General features: G+C 40.1%; 1 protein-coding gene and 1 non-coding gene across 2 annotated transcripts; one reads left to right on the top strand and one right to left on the bottom strand.

Annotated features, from left to right (window-relative positions):
* Positions 1-748: 748 nt before the first annotated feature.
* Positions 749-14,657, top strand: GJA1 (gap junction protein alpha 1). The gene is made up of 2 exons (XM_012450062.2): positions 749-955; positions 11,762-14,657. Exon 2 carries the CDS (start codon positions 11,778-11,780, stop codon positions 12,924-12,926), a length of 1,149 nt encoding a protein of 382 aa, XP_012305485.1. The 5' UTR covers positions 749-955; positions 11,762-11,777; the 3' UTR covers positions 12,927-14,657.
* Positions 14,658-18,825: 4,168 nt separating this feature from the next.
* Positions 18,826-18,964, bottom strand: LOC135268456 (U4 spliceosomal RNA). Its single transcript, XR_010336780.1, has one exon. It is a non-coding gene; the product is annotated as a U4 spliceosomal RNA (small nuclear RNA).
* Positions 18,965-20,485: the final 1,521 nt, after the last annotated feature.

Here is a 20,485-nt window from a genome sequence, read left to right as displayed (position 1 = left end):
TTTGGAATAAAGAGGGCTGAAATATAAAATCTTAGTTTTCTGGAGATAGGGTAGAGGTCAGAGATCAAGATTTTATAGGCAAACAAAACATGCTACATATGTAAAACACACACACACATACTCACACACAGCCTTTTGCTAAACTGAAAGAAAGAGTAAAAATTCAAAGCAATGAAGGGGCGGAAAGATGGATTGGGTATGGACTTTTCTTCATCTACGTCGATTTTTGAAATGTCTCTCTCCCTTCTCCACCATTTCCTTTGTTAATTGTCCTTAAATTTAAAGGAAGGGAATTAGATCATCGAACAGGTCACTCACACCTACCTCTAACTTCACACACCTTGGTCAGTGTGAAACAAGCTTGAACTGGTTATATGCTTCCCCGCCATTTTTATTTATATTGTAAACTACTTTAAAAATTTTAGACAATGTTGTAATAAAAATATACACTATTTTTCCCCATCATCCCTGGTCTTTTGGTGAAGCAAGCACAATAATCAATGATCCTTATGTGTGAGGAGCAACTCCAAGTGGAGGCATTCATGTCCCTAATGCTATGTTATTTTTTCTCATCAGCAAATTTAAACCACGACTTTATCCTGATCCCGCTCCTGCTCTTTGCCTCTTCTCCCCCCACCCTTCCACATTCACCAGCCTCCTCCCCACCTCCTCCCCGCCTTTCCCTTTGCCCTCCCCTTTCTTCTAGCCCCTCCTCCCAGTTGAGTCAGTGGCTTGAAACTTTTAAAAGCTCTGTGCTCCAAGTTACAAAAAAGCTTTTACGAGGTATCAGCACTTTTCTTTCATTAGGGGGAAGGCGTGAGGAAAGTACCAAACAGCAGCAGAGTTTTAAACTTTAAATAGACAGGTCTCAGTGCCTGAACCGGCCTTTTCCTTTTACTTCATCCTCCAAGGAGTTCAATCACTTGGCGTGACTTCACTTCTTTTAAGCAAAAGAGTAAGTTTTTAAAAAATGAGAACACTTTACCTAGTAGTTTCTTTTTCTACAAGTAAAACTTTTCTAAAGTTTTAAAATGTGTTAAATGTAGCTTTGAATTATGATACTGTAAATGGATTGATGAATTTGAAGGTGTTTCTATAGTTTTAAAGTTAAAATTTGTTGGACCGAATGTATATTTTGACTGTTACAAAAGTTTCTACTAATATTGCAACAGGTAAAAGGTTCAAACCTTTAAGATTAGAATAAAGGACTAGTTTACTGGATGTTTGGTTCTTCGTTTTAGAGAATAATTTATTTGTTTTATAATCAGTAATAGTGTAGGTGCTATCATTTGTTGGGGTGTGGGGGGGCGGTTAGGAGCCTGGGTTGGGAGATTTGACTGATTACATTGCAAAAATCCAAGTGCAAATTTGCTTAGCGTGCTTCCTATAGTATTCTACACTTCATAAAGTGCTTTTTTCATACGGAAATCTTGATTGATGTTCTATAGCTTTGCAAAGCCAACTTCTTTTGTGACAAAGTGCTTTGTTAAAACATCGTGGTTACTGACTTCCACGTGGTTCCTTCCTAGAATTTTCCCCATTCAACAAAAAGGTATGAAATTCAAGAGTATTAATATTACTTTTAAAAATCAACAGTAAATTGTTACTTTGTGTTAGCAACCGCTATGGAAAGTTTCGAGACCCTCAGGAGACACTGCTTTTGCTCGACCACGCTGGCAGTTTAGGAGATGAAATCTCTTCAATGGGTGGTGGTTAGTTACAGAGCATTAGAGGAGATCAGACGTTTACAAAAGAGTGTACGCCAGGGTGCTTTTCCAAAACCGTCCCCTAAAACGGGAGCTCATAGAAACAGCACGAAAAAAAACTTTCTTAAACAGCGCTTTAGAGGGAGCTACCCACCCCCAGCCGCCGCCGGCCCCGCACCTTCCCTCTGCCCGAACCTGCAACAGAATTCAGAACTCCGGGGCAGTTCTTTGGAGTTGGAGCTCCTAGGGCAAAGATAACGCGAATGTGTTGCTTTAGAGGGTTCAATATTTAAAATACTTTTTTTGGTAACACACATTTTGTTCAGCAGAAATGCAACCATGCATTTTTGTGCCCGGTAAGGACTTTTTGTTCTGTGTAAATCTACAGACTAAAATAATTAGTTTAGATTCTTGACGCGACCCTGCAGTGGAAGTGTCTGCACCCGTGAATGCTGAAAAGCAAATAAAAATGAAAGCTTTGCGGAGGCCCGAGGCCGTGGGCCGGCCGGGCGCGGGGCGCCTCCTGCCATCTTAGCGTCTGCCGGACTCCCTCCCGCGCCTTCCTGCCCGAACCAGCGCGGTCTGGGGACGTTTCCCTCCAATCCTCACTAGTCAAACCGAGCGCAGGTCCGAGTTCCGTCACTGCAAAGGAACCCGGGGCGTGGGGTGGGAGGGATGGGAGGAGAGATGGGCTGGGTGCCAAATGGTAGAAGAGCAAATGGTTGATTTAATTAAAGTTGTCAGTCTAATTTCCCATCCCTCTCCCCCCAGTCGCTTTTTTTTTTTTTCCCTGAAACTTGCTGAACCCCACTATCTCCGCGTTGGTAAAACCTGAGTACCTTGGGAATTATCGTGCTTAAATTGCACTTGCAATTGTCCTGGTCCTGGAAGTTCCTGAAACTTCCCGAGAACAAGGCGGGGCGGCGCGGGGGGAAAGGGCGGGGAGGAGAGACCCTCAGGGAGTTGATGACGCGTCCGGGACGAGTCAGCCCGTTTCCTAGACGCGCGCCTCGCGCTCGGAGCTGCGCAGCGCCCACCCTGCCCCTTTTGTGACCCGGTCGACATTGGCTGGGCGTTTCTGATAACGCTCATCAGTAAGCTCTCCTTGCGCCTAAAAGGCGTGCTTCTCTTTCTCTCCGGGTACAAAGCAGGGTTGGGAAGGGGAGAGGTACACGGTGTTGTAGAAAGAAGCGTGGCTTTATTTGGAGGTGGGTTTAATTTCTTTTGCTTCCCGGACCCAGTTAGAAATGACTAGAAGGATACTGAATCTCGCCCTCTGAAAACCGGGCGCATTTGACCTCGGTGAAAAGTGTCCCTGTGAGGAAGCCCAATGTTTACTTTTGTGCCAGGGTCGCTGGAAATTAAAGCGTCTAGTAATGCAGAGATTTCATTAACCGCCCCCCCCGCCCCCCCCACACACACAATAATGAAATAAGCCAGTTAGAAAACACCTTTGGGAAAAGAGTAATTCTGGGTAGGCCGAATTAACTGGAAATTATACCAAGCAGAGGCAGTACATTCCGTCCTGGCGATGTGTTGATTCTATATTATTAGCACATGTTCCCCCAGTGTGGGGGTGCTTTGTACTTCCAAAGTCAGCGTAGACTGGTTACCTGTCCTCTGCTGGGAAAATGCAGTGCTAGTGCTTTGCCCCTGCTTTCTTCACTGTTTATACATGCTCCACATTTTTCTAATGCCTTCTGAGGACTCTCACCCCAGCCACTGAGTTCCTCACCCTTGGGGATTGTTATACCTACAATGCTCTCACCCTGCTTGGGAAACGTGGTTCCAAAGATGCTCCGCAGGAGGCAGATAAAAGGCTGTGCTTGCAGATACTGAAGGTTGCTTTGTTACTTAGATGGTTCAAATTCCTGAATCAAGGAGGGAAAACACCGGGTGCATTCTTTCTTTTCTTTTCTCTAATTCCAGGGGTGTAACTTGGTTTGAGCCTTTGTATATGATGCCCGCAGGGAAGGGAATGTTAGGACAGTCACCAGTGATTAGTATCTTTTACTCCACCTTTCCGGTTGTTCTAACTTATCTTCAGGATTCTCAGTTATTTGAAGAGATATGTGGAAGCTTATCCGCACACATCAGTTCAGCTCTGGAGAGAATAAGTAATTATCTAGTGTTTATTATGAATGTAATATTCAATATGGATAATTCAAGCTTTTAAAAATCCCCAGAGCATCTCTTTCATGGGAGATTAGTATATATTTTTTTGAATTCTTAGCATAACTGCCTAAATTCTCCATCTTAAAAGTCACCACTTAATTATGTGTGTACAGATTGTCTTTTACCAAAATTCAAACTGTGGTTAGCTCTTTTTTTTAATGTATCAGTGGCTTATAAAATTTCATAAATTTCACATTTCAGTTTCCCTATGCTTTTAAAAGAGTATTTTAGGAAAAATGTTTGTTTGTCATCAGCTGGGCATGATGGCTCTTGCCTGTAATCCTGGCCCTTTGAGAGGGTGGGGTGAGAGGATCTCTTGAGGCCAGCAGTTGAAAACCAGCCTGGGCAACATAGCAGGATTTCATCTTTATAAAAATTTTTTCTTAAAAGAAAATGTATGTTGGTCAATTATTTTTTAGTTACTGTTTTGCTAAAGAAAAAAATGAAAAATTTAAAAACGAATGAGCTATATCTAAAGGTCTTTTAAAGAATGCCAAACTTTACTGAGCTCTTACTAAGAGCTTCACATGCATGAGTTAACTTATTCAATGATCATTGAAAACAAAATAGACTGTCTTAATCAGTACACTTGTGAGGACCCTAAGGGTGTCTTTATATGATTATAAAATAGCAAGGCTATTCAAAAAATATAGTCAATTTGGAGGTGGAAGTAAGAGTAGTGTCAGAGGAAACACCAACGACTGATAGAAATGTATTAAGTTACACCGGGATTGAAGAACACAGCTTTTAGCCTGCAGCTTCTGACTTAGGGTTTTTCCTCTAACAGTCCTAAATTGATCTTGAGAAACTTGTGTAGGGGGAGAGTTGAGTAATAGCTGTTGAACTAGGGAGGGGATTGTCTTTTATGTGATGCATCATCCTCTCTTTGGATGGAGTTCCTCACACCTCAATCCCCATCTCATCTCATTTTGTGGATGCTAATGTAAGTTGTGTATGCAATGAAGATGGGCAAGAGCCTGGGAAAGAAAGGCTTGTTGGAGTTTTTTTGTTGTCCTGCCCTATGCCCCCAAAATAAGCAGTTCACAACATCAAATACCTACACAAATGTGCAATTCTTTATAAAGGAATCTGAGGATAATCAGAGAACCATGAGACAGCATTTTGAATATAACAGATGTTTACATACAGTAAGTTTAATACACTACAGTTAGGCCATCTAGGTATAAATAAGGAAGTAAAGGTTCGGTATTATCTGATGAACTGGGCATCTTTTCCATGGTACTTAAGTCTAGTCACTTTACTGTCTGCGTAGACTCAGACTGCAAAGATGTTGTATTAACCAGGGTTAATATGAGCCGCTGTTCTTACCCTTCAGAGCCCCAGCCTTCCCCGATATTTCTCATTCTTCAAATCTACACAACTTTGAACAGACTATTTCTTCTTGAAATGGTGTCCTTGGCTACAATAAAATTGTGTGGTGCAATCAGAGTTAGAATATCACAGAACTAGAGGACAGCCACACAGTTGTGTTTTTTTTTCTCTTCTTTTTTTTTTTGGTTTTGTGTTTTAAATCTTAACCTACAACAACCTAACAGTGATACCTGATGCAGTGCTACAAGAATCTAACCCTCATTAGGATCTCATCTAACAAATTCAGGAAGCTCTTTGTTAAAGAGCCTTTTTCCTTGTTCTTTCTTTTTTTTTTTTTTTTTAAGCCAGTCAAATTTAGCAGTGGGGGGTTGTAAAGAGCCTTTTTTTCTTAATTCAGCTCTGTTGCCTGCCCAGGAATCATTTGAAGCATGTTGTTTCAACAAACAGTTCTCTGTTTCAGCAATTGTCACTGGAAAATTTAACAGTATGAGAATGAGATGACCATACTTTTTTACTGTAAAGTCCCCTTTTTAATTACTCTGAAACTTTAGAAATTTGAGATATATAACTACAATTAAAAGAATCCCAAAGAGACGAAAACAAAGAAACTGGTGGTTTTTTTTTGTTGTTGTTTTTGCACAGTATCTGTTTTGTGTGTGTGTGTGTGTGTGTGTGTGTGTGTGCCCCATTTAATTCATTAACAGGTAGCTATGCAGCATGTTTTTTTTTTTTTTTTTTTTGAGATGGAGTCTCTGTCACCCAGGCTGGAGTGCAGTGGTGCAGTCTTGGCTCACTGCAACCTCCACCTGCCAGATTCAAGCAATTCTCCTACCTCAGCCTCCCAAGTAGCTGGGATTACAGGTGCCCACCGCTACGCCTGGCTACTTTTTTTGTATTTTTGGTAGAGATGGAATTTCACTATGTTGACCAGGCTGATCACAAACTCCTGACCTCAAGTGATCTATCTGCCTCTGCCTCCCAAAGTGCTGAGATTACAGGTGTGAGCCATCATGCCCGGGCGCATCTCTTACTCTTTTAAGCACTGGGGATATAGCAGTGAACAAAGCAAACTCCTTTGTATAGCTCACATTCCTGTTGAGGAAGGCAAATAATAAATCCTTCTCATGGAAGGATGTACACAATAACCAGGTAAATATTTACTATATCAAGTAGAGATAAAGTCTATTAAAATAATTGTTTAAAACCAGGGCAAAGGGAATAGGAAATGACAGGACTGGAGAAAGGATGCTGCTATTTCGTACTCGGTGGTCAGGAAAGTTGGCTGATGAGGTGAGACCTGAAACAAGTGAGGATGTGAGCTGTGCGGATGGAGCAGAGCTCATCAGACCTAGCTGATTGTTGGTTTGTTTTCTCAAGATTGACTAATTACTCAGGGTGACCAGGCTAATGACATGAAACCTAGCAAACTGATGATGGCTGAGATCAGGCTAAGGCTGGTAAGAATTGGTCATTGCCTGGTTATATTTTGAAGATCGTGCCTATAGTACTTGCTGATTGAGTGAATGTGGGTTATGTTAATTATTTGTACGTATGAATATTACTAGCTGGGCACGGTGGCTCACACCTGTAATCCCAACACTTTGGGAGGCTGAGGCGGGAGGATCACGAGGTCAGGAGTTTGAGACCAGCCTGGCCAATATGGCGAAACCCTGTGTCTACTAAAAATACAAAATTAGCCAGGCGTGACAGCATGCGCCTGTAATCCCAGCTACTCATGAGGCTGAAGCAGGAGAATCACTTGAACCCAGGAGGCGGAGGTTGCAGTGAGCTGAGATCGTGCCACTGCATTCCAGCCTGGGCGACAGAGCGAGATACTGTCTCAAAAAAAGGAAAAAAATATTCCCACAAAGAACACGTGGCTGTTGTAAGTGCAGAGGAATAGATAACTGAGTTCCCTCAATGGCATTTACTGGAGGGGCAGAGGTTATTATAAAAGTGAAAGAAAACATTAGAAGGGTTTGCATTTGAGTTTTGGGGCATAAATATATTTTGGTGTTAGCACAACACACATACGCAATCTCCCTTTCCTCCCAAAAAATCCATTAGATTATTTTATCGGTAACTTCCATAGACATTTCCTTCTGTATATTTAGACTCTGATTTTATTCTTTCAGATATTAATAACCTTCACCTTCTCTGTTCTCCCAATCATAAAAAGATGATGGATATCTAATTTCACTTTAGTTTTCAATAATCCTATTTACCTTTATTTAAGTCTCCACTCTCAACTCATTACATTTGTCTCTTCTTGAGAAAAATAAAGTTGAAAGTAAAATACTTTCTAATTCTAATAACTATTAGGATATTAATGGCATGAACACACTTGACTGTGACTTCGGCTCAGTGATTTGTTTTTAAGGCAAAAGGCACAGTCAAATGTAATTTTAAAATTGAAGCTTTATTTTTAAGGGATTTCATTTGAATTAAAGAGTTTAAGTCTTTCTGCTCTAAGGGAGGTGCAGATGGAGATGCAAGGAGTGACGAGGAACGTGGAGCCAGGGATGGGCTCAGTGCCGGTGCCCAGAGAGCTGCTACTCCACAGACTCAGCCCCTTGGAATTTTTAGACTCTGTCTCTTCCACTTTCCTGACAGTTTTCCCACCCCTAAATATTTTGAACAAGAAAGCAGCAGAAATGTCAAGAAACCAGTGTTTGCCTCCTAGCCCAAAACCTTCAGAATCACCTGGGACATTTACTTACAAAGTAACCAAAAAAACAAACAAACAAAAAAACCTTACTCCTAGGCCCCACCTCTAGAAATTCAGATTCATCCAGACTGCTGAAGACCAGGGGTGTATGTTTTTTCTCTTTTTTTTTTTTTTGAGACGGAGTCTCGCTCTGTCGCCAGGCTGGAGTGCAATGGCACAATCTTAGCTCACTGCAACCTCCGCCTCCCGGGTTCAAGCAATTCTCCTGCCTCAGCCTCCCGAGTAGCTGAGACTACGTGCCACCGGGCCATGAAGAGCAATGAAAATGTAATCTAACATGGTGCATAGACGGCAGGAAGCGTGGTCCAGCCGCTAGGACTCTGCTCTTAATGAGAACTTTGCGCAACTCCTCTCTTAGACCTTGGCCTACATATAAAGCACCAACTCAGGTTCCTAGAGGTGAAGGCATGAATATATGTGATATGTCCAGCTGCCTTGGTGTTCTCATGTGTTGAATAAGAAATATGCCTGTCTCCTGCTGAATAAAAATGCAGTGCATAGTCTGTAGATCAATGCCAGGGATTCTGTAAACATATAATTATGCCCTTTTATTATAAAGGATATTAATTTATCCTACATGACCTGAAAAAATGAAGATACTAAGCCAGGTTGGGAGGGGTGCAGCAGGGAGGAACAACCAGTCACCAAAACTTGATTCATGGCAAAGTGAGCAACTACCAAAAAAAGGGAACAATTTTTGTTACTTCTTTGCGGGCAGCTGTCACATTAAACATTATTTGATGTTCCCTATAATAGTGGTAATCGACAGATACCTACATGTTACAGGATAGTGTCCAATTGGATAATTCATATCTTATTAAGATGAAACTCATTAATGCAAATGAAACTGCATGGGTGCTTGAAGAAAAGACAACTAGCAATTAAATTGCTAGTGTGTTAAAAAAAAAAAACTGCTACCTATACTACCTAGAGAGCTGCCTGATGACCTAGTTCACATACAATGGAACTGTGGAGTATTTTTTGTAGAATCTCAAACTTATATTAAAGTTACGTATTATGCAAAATGTTATTTCTTATAGAATGTAAATAAACAGTGATGAATTACTATAAGCATCTACACAATCATATATTACTTTGAGTAATGATGAAACACTAGCTAAAATAATTTCTGTTGTGCCTGGCGTTATTTTTGAACATGATAGGTTTGTCTTCAGCTCTATCATTGCATGAATGTGATGAGATGTATACAAACAGTTTATCTTTTTATACTTGATTGTTTCTATTATTTTCTCCCCAACAATTGAAATATCTGAGCAAAAGCAGATGACACTGGCAAAATATTGTAGTTTTTTACAAACAGAATTAGGGCCAATTTTACACATCATCACATAGAAACTATTTATAGCTTCAACAATTTTACTGTTTGTCTGACCCTCATGACTGTACTTCTTCATTTCCAGTCTAGTATTTTCTGCTAAATTATAGGGTTTTTTTTTCTTTCACATTCTCTCACCATCAAACTCACCATCAAGACTAAATTACTCCCTTACTTCAAGCCTTCCCTTGGCTATTTAACTGTCTTTGTCAGCCCTTCAAGCCTTTGTTCTTATTTGACTGCTGTTTTCATACATCAATTTCACTTTCTAACTTGTCACTTCAGAATCTAAAATGATCCTTCTTAAAAGTAGAAGGGAGGCTCCCTTTTTTATGACCACTGGGGGAGCGTTATTTCTGTGGCCTTCCCACCCACCTTCCACTCTTATTCCAGCATTCTTTGGCACCAGTCCCTGGGCTGTCATCAAAGATACCCATGGCATCTAATTTAAGCTTTATGGCTCAACCATCTCTTCTTTGATCGGTCCAGGAAATCCCAAGTCAGGTGTCCATTTCATTTTTTCTTGTTCTCTATGGCAGACACAGTCATTTGACAGAAATGTAATGTTGCTTCCTAGGGAAGAAGACGCCCCTGGATTTCATTTACCTCTTACTAGGAGAATACAGCTCATAGTTCAATATCAGATGAGAAACTCTTTATATTCAGATAGTGAACATATTTTTAAGAAGCCTAAATGATCCTACCTTCAGTTACACTGTTTAGAATTCATTAGTAAAGTCTTAGCTTTGCTTGTTTTAAATTATTAAATAATCTTTGACTAATTCATCCTTTTCTAAACCCTCCAATTACTACTGTCTGCTGAAATTAGTTTGTATTCCCTGTGCCTGCCACGTCATGTTACTCACCTCTTCCCAGCTTTCACCCCTTGCTAATATTGTATATATAAAAGCATGGAAGCATTTCTAGCTTTTAGCGCAGCTTTACTATCCTTTTTTTTTTTGAGATGGAGTCTCACTCTGTCTCCCAGGCTGGAGTGCAGTGGCTCAATCTCAGCTCATTGCAACCTCTGCCTCCCAGGGTCAAGCGATTCTTTTGCCTTAGCCTCCGGAGTAGCTGGGACTACAGGTGCCCGCCACCGCGCCCAGCTAATTTTTATATTTTTAGTAGAGCCGGGGTGGGCAGGGGTGTGGTTCACCATATTGGCCAGGCTGGTCTCGAACTCCTGACCTTGTAATCTGCCCACCTCAGCCTCCCAAAGTGCTGGGATTACAGACGTGAGCCACCAAGCCCAGCCGGCTTTACTATACTTGTAAAACCAGTGTCAGGCATTGAAAAGCCTTGGCTCGGGGACTGTGAATCTATCTATAACTAAATATTTCCTATACCCTGATAACCTCAATTTTTATCAGCTAAATAGATAATTGGAAATTAGAAGCATAATTGAACTAGACCACTTTGGGGATTCTCGTCAGTTTCTACTGACTTAGATCTTTTTCTTATCCTCAGTAATGGAAAAGCCACATTTAGATAGCCAGATATTGGTAAGACATTAAATTGGATGTATAGCCTGAGTGCCCAAAGCCCAGTAAGGGAACTTTAAAGTAATAACAATCAAAAGATGAAAACCAATCATTTCTGGCTGAAGAAAACACTCTGAAGTACGTTTTGTTTATTTGTCTTTTTACTTAAAGTATGATGTGTATTTAGTCTTTGTTTTTGAAAGTAGGTTACTACATATAATACATTGTAGCAAAATAGCATATTTACATACAGCCTACTTTTTCTCTGGATAGAAGGCAGACTTTTGAGCTATATACAAGTCACTGCTTAAGACAAAAATAGTACCCATTACTTGGGAGGCTGAGGCAGGAGGATTGCCTGAGCCCAGGAGCCTGGGCAACATAGTCAAAGCCTGTCTCTAAAAAAAGAAACAGAAAGTATAAATGACAGTAACATAGAGTATCACAAGTTACACTTCAGATACCACTGAAAAATCTTTCGGGGCGAAATTAGTAATAAAATGATATATAATAATATTAAAGTTTTGAGAAAAAGGTTATGTGTGTGTGTTCGTAGGTGTTCTTACCTGGATTCTTAGATGCCTGTGCTTTGAATAATTCACATCGGCATTTTGCTTAGGTACCCATCCAAACACAGACCTACCAGGCAAGAACTGTCCTTATTTATCAGACAAATAAAATAAGCAGAGGCTGAGCGCAGATGGCTTCTCAAGTCACATGGCAAGGCAGCGGTTGAGCAAGCAATACATCTTTCCAGGTTATGACTGCAACTCACTCTCTGTTCCTTCTAAGACTTACTTTAGCTCAAAAACAAAACACGTGTTAGAACTTTTCATTTGAGGAAAATGGGACAGGAAGAGTTTGCACTTGGTTTTTTGTGAAAGAATGTTGGAAATATATGAAATCTTTTGTAGTATTTTAACTATCTGCTGAAAGGGACTAAATGTTAAACTAGTAATTTGCAAATCTGTGATCTTTTAATTGTCTTTTTGTTTCTTTTCAGGTGGTGCCCAGGCAACATGGGTGACTGGAGTGCCTTAGGCAAACTCCTTGACAAGGTTCAAGCCTACTCCACCGCTGGAGGGAAGGTGTGGCTATCAGTACTTTTCATTTTCCGAATCCTGCTACTGGGGACAGCAGTTGAGTCAGCCTGGGGAGATGAGCAGTCGGCTTTTCGTTGTAACACTCAACAACCTGGTTGTGAAAACGTCTGCTATGATAAGTCTTTCCCAATCTCTCATGTGCGCTTCTGGGTCCTGCAGATCATATTTGTGTCTGTACCCACACTCTTGTACCTGGCTCATGTGTTCTATGTGATGCGAAAGGAAGAGAAACTGAACAAGAAAGAGGAGGAACTCAAAGTTGCCCAAACTGACGGTGCCAATGTGGAGATGCACTTGAAGCAGATTGAGATCAAGAAGTTCAAGTATGGTATTGAAGAGCATGGCAAGGTGAAGATGCGAGGAGGGTTGCTGAGAACCTACATCATCAGTATCCTCTTCAAGTCTGTCTTCGAGGTGGCCTTCCTGCTGATCCAGTGGTACATCTATGGATTCAGCTTGAGTGCTGTTTACACTTGCAAAAGAGATCCCTGCCCACATCAGGTGGACTGCTTCCTCTCTCGCCCCACAGAGAAAACCATCTTCATCATCTTCATGCTGGTAGTGTCCTTGGTGTCTCTTGCCTTGAATATCATTGAACTCTTCTATGTTTTCTTCAAGGGCGTTAAGGATCGAGTTAAGGGAAAGAGCGACCCTTACCATGCCACCACTGGCCCGCTGAGCCCTGCCAAAGACTGTGGATCTCCAAAATACGCTTATTTCAATGGCTGCTCGTCACCAACCGCTCCCCTCTCGCCCATGTCTCCTCCTGGGTACAAGCTGGTTACTGGCGACAGAAACAATTCTTCTTGCCGCAATTACAACAAGCAAGCAAGCGAGCAAAACTGGGCTAATTACAGTGCAGAACAAAATCGAATGGGGCAGGCGGGAAGCACCATCTCTAACTCCCATGCACAGCCTTTTGATTTCCCCGATGATAACCAGAATTCTAAAAAACTAGCTGCTGGACACGAACTACAGCCACTAGCCATTGTGGACCAGCGACCTTCAAGCAGAGCCAGCAGTCGTGCCAGCAGCAGACCTCGGCCTGATGACCTGGAGATCTAGATACAGGCTTGAAAGCATCAAGATTCCACTCAATTGTGGAGAAGAAAAAAGGTGCTGTAGAATGTGCACCAGGTGTTGATTTTGATCCAGTGGAGGTGGTACTCAACAGCCTTACTCATGAGGCTGAGAAAACACAAAGACATTAGAATACCTAGGTTCATTGGGGGTGTCTGGGTTAGATGGGTGGAGAGGGAGGGGATAAGAGAGGTGCATGTTGGTATTTAAAGTAGTGGATTCAAAGAACTTAGATTATAAATAAGAGTTCCATTAGATGTTACATAGATAAGGGCTTTTTCTCCCCGCAAACACCCCTAAGAATGGTTCTGTGTATGTGAATGAGTGGGTGGTAATTGTGACTAAATATTTTTGTTTTACCAAGAAACTGAAATAATTTTACCCAGGAATAAATACTTCCTGAACACCTTTGGTCTTTTCAACAAGAAAAAGACAGAGGATTGTCCTTAAGTCCCTGCTAAAACATTCCATTGTTAAAATTTGCACTTTGAAGGTAAGCTTTCTAGACCTGATCTACTATATATTTTTTTTATTCTTGGTATCAGTTTAAAATTCAGATAAGGCCCACAGAATAAGACTTTCCATGCCTTTGCAAATTTCAGCATTATTCCTACATTCTTTTTCCATCCACTTGCACCATATCATTACCATCACTTTTTCATCATTCCTCCGCTACTACTCACATTCATTTAATGGTTTCTGTAAACATTTTTAAGACAGTTGCGATGTAACATTTTTTTCTTTTTTGAGCTAGAGTCAGGGAATCAAGCCATGCTTAATGTTTAGCAATCACTTGTATGTGTATGCGTGTGGAAGAGTGTGTTTTGTTGTCATGTATTGGTACAAGCAGATACAGTATAAACTCACAAACACAGATTTGAAAATAATGCACATACAGTGTTCAAATTTGAACTTTTCTCATGGATTTTTGTGGTGTGGGCCAATATGGTGTTTACATTATATAATTCCTGCTGTGGCAAGTAAAGCACACTTTTTTTTTTCTAAAATGTTTTTCCCCGTGTATCCTATTATGGATACTGGTTTTGTTAATTATGATTCTTTCTCTTTTTTCTTTTTAGGATATAGCAATGATGCTATTACTGAAATGAATGATTTTCTTTTTCTGAAATGTAATCATTGATGCTTGAATGATAGAATTTTAGTACTGTAAACAGGCTTTAGTCATTAATGTGAGAGACTTAGAAAAAAATGCTTAGAGTGGACTATTAAATGTGCCTAAATGAATTTTGCAGTAACTGGTATTCTTGGGTTTGCCCTACTTAATACACAGTAATTCAGAACTTGTATTCTATTATGAGTTTGACAGTCTTTTGGCATGACCAGCAAATTTGATATTTGCACTAAGATTTTACTGGGAATGCAAGAGAGGTTTAAAGAGGATTCAGTAGTACACATATAACTAATTTATTTGAACTGTATGCTGAAGACGTCTATCAGTTTCTCCAAATGCCTTTTTTAAAACTCATCACAGACAATTAGTGAAAATGCTGAGTATGACACTTTTCATCTTGCATGTCAGCTACATAAACAGTTTTGTACAATGAAAAATACTAATTTGTTTGACATTCCATGTTAAACTACTGTCATGTTCAGCTTCATTGCATGTAATGTAGACCTAGACCATCATCAAATCGTGTGTTCTGGAGAGTGTTCTTTATTCAATAAAGTTTTAATTTAGTATAAAGATAGCCTCTATCCTGTGTGATTTTTGTTTTTTGTCCTTCCCTCCTTTCTTCCTTCCTTCCTTCTTTCCTTCTTTCTTTCTTTCCTTCTTTCCTTCCTTCCTTCCTCCCTCCCTCCCTCCCTCCTTCCCTTCCTCCCTTCCTTCCTTTTTCCAAGTTGGAGTCTTGCTTTGTAATCCAGGCTGGAGTGCAGTGGTGCAATCTCGACTCACTGCAACCTCCACCTCCTGGGTTCAAGCAATTCTCCTGCCTAAGCCTCCTGAGTAGCTGGGATTGCAGGTGCCTGCCACAGCGACTAATTTTTGTATTTTTAGTAGAGAAAGGGTTTCACCATGTTGGCCAGGCTAATCTTGAACTCCTGATCTCGTGATCTCAACTTTGGCCTCCCAAAGTGCTGGGGATTACAGGCATTTGAAACTTTCTCATGGATTTTTGTGGTGTGGGCCACCACACCGGGCCTATTTTTAAAACTCATTGATGGCATCTATTTGAGATTATTTAAGCACATTTCTATTGGTTATCAGAACTTCAGCAAATAAGAGCCATGTTTTCAGGGACAATACTTATGATTAGCTCTATTCAGTGCAACATTAATTGTAAACATTTTGAATTTTTGTTGAACTGAAAGGAAGATTAAGTATTGAATTTGAAATATATCTTTAATGGGGTGTGTGACAGAGTTTTCAAATAAGGAAATATTAAACCTGTAATCCCAGCACTTTGGGAGGCTGAGGCAGGCAGATCACCTGAAGTCAGGAGTTTGAGACCAGCCTGACCAACACGGAGAAACCCTGTCTCTATGAAAAATACAAAATTACCCCAGCATGGTGGTACATGCCTATAATCCCAGAAACTTGGGAGGCTGAGGCTGGAGAATCACTTGAACCTGGGAGGCAGATGTTGCCGTGAGCCAAGATCATACCATTGCACTCCAGCTTGGGTAGCAAGAGTGAACTCTGTCTCAAAAAAAAAAAAAAAAAAAAAAGGGTAATATTGAGTAATTTAGTAGATGTGACACAAGCACAAAATCTTAATGAGGATGAAATTTTAAAGCTGGAAAGCCTCCTGGAAAAACAATAAGGGGTGAGTTTGAGCATAATTACATGAAGCAGCAAAAGAATGAAATTCATCTTGATTATTTCAGTATACAATATCAGAAAAATATAGAAAGCAAGATTTTAAAAATTCATAATACCTCAAAAAAATCAACCATTCAAAGAGTAGGACAATTCTGGGCAACTGATGATACTGTAGTTTTAAATATAAAATATTAACACAAGTCACACTTCAAGGATGTTTTCTATTATAACTTATTAAAATTATTTACATGAACATTTATTACCTACCACAAAACAAACTGGTGAGTTACTGGAGCATAAAAATATCAGTAGTTTAGAAGTAATCTAATCCAGTTCAGTTATTTATTTTTGGATGAAAAAAGGTTGTGTCATTTGTCTAAAGTCTTCAAGTACTATTTGAGTGGTGGAGAATTACGCAGAAGAGGCAAATTCTCTGATGTTTGCATTCAGTATGAGGAATAGACATGATTTGGTTGTATGTGTATTTACATATGGTAAGCTGTGGATGGACAAATGATCAGGCAATGATGAAGCGGTAAGGGGAAAGTATAAATTTCTGATGCCTGTGTATGGAGGGGGGAAAGTTCATCTTTCAGAAATAGTCATATAGGTCATCCTAAACATTTTCCAACTTTAAGACTTTTTACCACTTTAAAATATTTTCTGTATATCATATATATATATATATATATATATATATATATAGAGAGAGAGAGAGAGAGAGAGAGAGAGAGAGAGAGAGAGAGAGAACATATTATATATGTACACAGCTTAAGGAACTACAGTCTAAAATGCAGAGTTAGATGCCCGGCCACCTCTCACCTCTTTCCATACCTCAACATACACACCAGAAAAGTCCTAATTCTCAGTGGAAATCACTGTTAAAAATTTCAGACATTAACTAGGTATCAGGCACTTTGTTAAGCAGTAGGGATTCATAGAATGACCACAGCTTTTGCTTCTATGAACCTTACAACGTGAATCCTTCCAATTTTAAAAGAAATTGCCCATTCTTCATTTTATCTTAATTGGCTGCCTGCCTGGTTTTACCTACCAAAAATTACATTGAACTGTGTTTAAAAATTATTAGAAAGTCTAGGCACGGTGGCTCACGTCTGTAATCCCAGCATTTTGGGAGGCTGAGGCGGGAAGATCACGAGGTCAGGAGACCATCCTGGCCAACATGGTGAAACCCCGTCTTTAAAAAATAAAAATAAAAAATTATTACAAAGGTATTCAGTTTTGTTCTGAGAATATTTATTTGACATGCAGTTTTTGCATAAAATTTTAAGCTTAAAAAATTTGAGGTGGATGCAGTGATTCATGCCTTCAATTCCAGTACTTTAGGAGGCTGAGGCAGGTGGATAATGAGGTCCAGAGTTCAAGACCAGCCTGGCCAACATGACAAAACCCCAGCTTTACTAAAAATACAAAAATTAGCCTGGCATGGTGGCACATGCCTGCAAGCCCAGCTACTTGGGAAGCTGAGAGAGGAGAATCACTTAAACCTTGGAGGCAGAGGTTGCAGTGAGCTGAGAACACACCACTAAACTCCATCCTGGGTGACAGAGTGAGACTCTGCCTCAAAAAACAACAAAACCCCCAAAAAAACCTTCCAGACCAAGAGCTGGTTTTTTTTAACTTATTTTATAAAAATGGCTGAACCTCTCAATTTGCCTAGGGTGCTAGTTCCCTGCCCACACATGGCCTCTTCTAAAAATTCCAAACTTCAGATTCCAACATGCCAAAACATGTGTGCTTTGTACTTGGAGGGAGAGCAAAATAATGAAGTTTGGGGACTTACTGAAGTCTTAAAGTGAGTTCTTTTTATAAACAGCACACCAACAGTGTAGAAACATGTTTATAATCTTTACTGGCTCCAAGATTCTGTTTTTACCTTTTCTTTGTTGGGCAAATATAGCTTAGCCCTTGGCATGTCAGAATTTGCAGCTGGCAATTTTCAGAACTGAAGTGGAGATGTGGAAGAAACACCACAGAAACACTGCTTCATGAAGACTAGAAAAAAGAAGACTCTCGTGTAGAGAAGAAAGCTAATTTCTTTTAACATTAAAGAGGGAAATTTTGCATTTGTTTCCTGGTCTTCAAAAGTGTTGAAATTTTAATTCATATTATTTCTTCTGGTCTCCGGATGTTTGTTTGCAATGACTAAATGCTTATTTGGGTTATGACATATAATGTAATTTCAATGCCCACACATTTTCCTGTTGAATATAAAAACAGTCTCAAGAGCCACCCACTTTAGAAGGTAAACCCTATGCCTGTCTTATTGAATGCAATGTGTCATCTGTCCCTACGCATATGGAACCAAATGAATCCTGATCTGGCTTTCATGCTGTAGTCTCTTGTCAGTTACTCTTTACAAAACCGTTTAACAGAATTAGTAGAGACAGTAAAATAGTTTTTAGTTGCTACATTAACAGAAACCATACGTTTTATGGTTTTTTAATTTTTTTTTGAGACTGGGTCTCTCATTGTCACTCAGGCTGGTGTGCAATCACAGCTGAGGTACAATCACAGTTCACTATGGCCTTGAACACCTGAGCTCAAGGAATCATCCCATGTCAACCTCCTGAGTAGGTGGGATTAAAGGTGCCTGCCACCAAGTCCCGCTAATTTTTAATTTTCTTTTTTGTAGAGACTGAGTCTTCCTTGGTTTCCCAGATTGGTCTCCAACTCTGGTCTTCAGTGATCTCCCACTTTGACATTCCACTGTGCTGGGATTACAGGTGTGAGTGACCCTATTGGGCCAATTTTCTTTTTATTTGTTTTTTGAGATGGAGCCTCACTCTGTCACCCAGGCTGGAGTGCAGTGGCACGATCTCGGCTTACTGCAACCTCTGTCTCCCGGGTTTAAGCAGTTCTCTGCCTCAGCCTCCTGAGTAGTTGGGATTACAGGTGTGTGCCACCATCCCCGGCTAATTTTTGTATTTTTAGTAGAGGCGGGGTTTCACCATCTTGGTCAGGCTGGTCTTGAACTCCTGACCTCGTGATCCACCCGTCTCAGCCTCCCAAAGTGCTGGGATTACAGGTGTGAGCCACCACGCCCGGCTATTTTTATTTTTCATTTATTTTTTTGTTCAGCCTTGCAGAGACTCAAAAAATTGTCAATGCCAACTATATTTCTAGTCGTCATGGTGAAGTATTGGGAAAGGTTTTCAATTAGCAATACTCAGGCCCTGGATAAACCTCATTGACTACGATCATGCCACTGTGCAAAGCTTGGGTATTTCATTTTAAAAGTAAAAAAAGAGAAGTGTGACACTGGTTTCTGCTTTGAAAAACTCAGAGTTGCCAGGCGCGGTGGCTCATGCCTGTAATTCAAGCACTCTGGGAGGCTGAGGCAGGCGGATCACCTGAAGTCAGGAGTTCAAGACCAGCCTGACCAACATGGTGAAATCCCGTCTTAAAAAAAAAAAAAAAAGAATTAACCTTCAGCTCAAATTGTCAGAAAATGGCTGCATTTGAGGCTAACTCAAAGAACTCTAGAGGGTAAGGGTAAAATACTGAGGTTCGTTAACATGGGACTTAAGGCTTTCATTCTCACCAGAGTCTCAGAATCTAAATTGGCCATTGCCTTGGAAGACTTTGATGTAGCTGTGGCTCAATTTCAAGTTTTCCTCAATTTAGAGCAACTGGAATGAAATTGACTTAATTCTCTAGCATATTAAATGCTAGTCATCCAAGCTACTCATGATAGTACCTATTCAAAGAGAGACACTACTAGACATCTAGTTAAAGACAATATTTTTTCTGTGAAAATTTTCCATATTTTTATAAAGCTTGTCAATGACTGCCTTTTAGGGGGAAGGTAATTTAAAAATCTTTGTGGAAAACCACCTTACATTCATGAATTTCAAATTTCAGTGAGACTGAAGCAATTTGGAAGTTAAAAGTAACTACATTCAGCATCCTGTCATCTATAATTAAATGTAAGTTAAAACTCCAACAGAGATTTTTGCCTGTTACATTATGTTCTGTATATTTGAAATATCTTATGATTTGTAATTTTATAATTCATAATTTAAAAAATGACTGCAGATATAAGAAATTATAAAATGATTGATGTTATTTCTTTCAGTTTAGAGGTTTTTTTTTTTGGAGACAGAATTTCTATGCTCTTGTTGCCCAGGCTGGGGTACAGTGGATGGTGTGATCTCGGCTCACTGCAATCTCTGCCTCCCAGGTTCAAGTGATTCTCCTGCTTCAGGCTCCTGAGTAGCTGGGACTACAGGTATGTGCCACCATGCCCGGCTAATTTTTTGTATTTTTAGTAGAGACCAGGTTTCTCCATGTTGGTCAGGTTGGTCTTGAATTCCCAACTTCAGATGATTCGACTGCCTGGGCCTCCCAAAGTGCTGGGATTACAGGAGTGAGCCACTGCACCGGGTCCCAGTTTAGAGCTTTTAATCCTATATTTCTTCTCCATATTCATATCCTTAGTTTCTTCAATCTGATTTCTCACTAGAATTTTCTAATTCATGACATGTTAAAAATATTCTTTCCTCTCATGTTTTGTTCAAAACTAAAGTTTCAACTCTGTCATTTTTTTTCACCCTTTATCTACAGTTGGAGTCAAAACAGATTAAATGGTATAAAGCTTCTATCAAATTCCTTCCACCCGTTCTCTTACATTGAGAACAGTTTGTCAGATTTTGTTTGCTAATGTGTGGTATCAAACACTTTTCTTTGTCATCTATACTTTGACACCTTATATCTTGCTCTCCTTTTAACAAACAAATGC

This window comes from Aotus nancymaae, unplaced genomic scaffold (assembly GCF_030222135.1).
Source record: "Aotus nancymaae isolate 86718 unplaced genomic scaffold, 86718_ANA_hifiasm-v0.15.2.pri h1tg000040l, whole genome shotgun sequence".
NCBI classification, from domain to species: domain Eukaryota; kingdom Metazoa; phylum Chordata; class Mammalia; order Primates; family Aotidae; genus Aotus; species Aotus nancymaae.
This window is presented reverse-complemented; position numbering and strand designations above follow the sequence as displayed.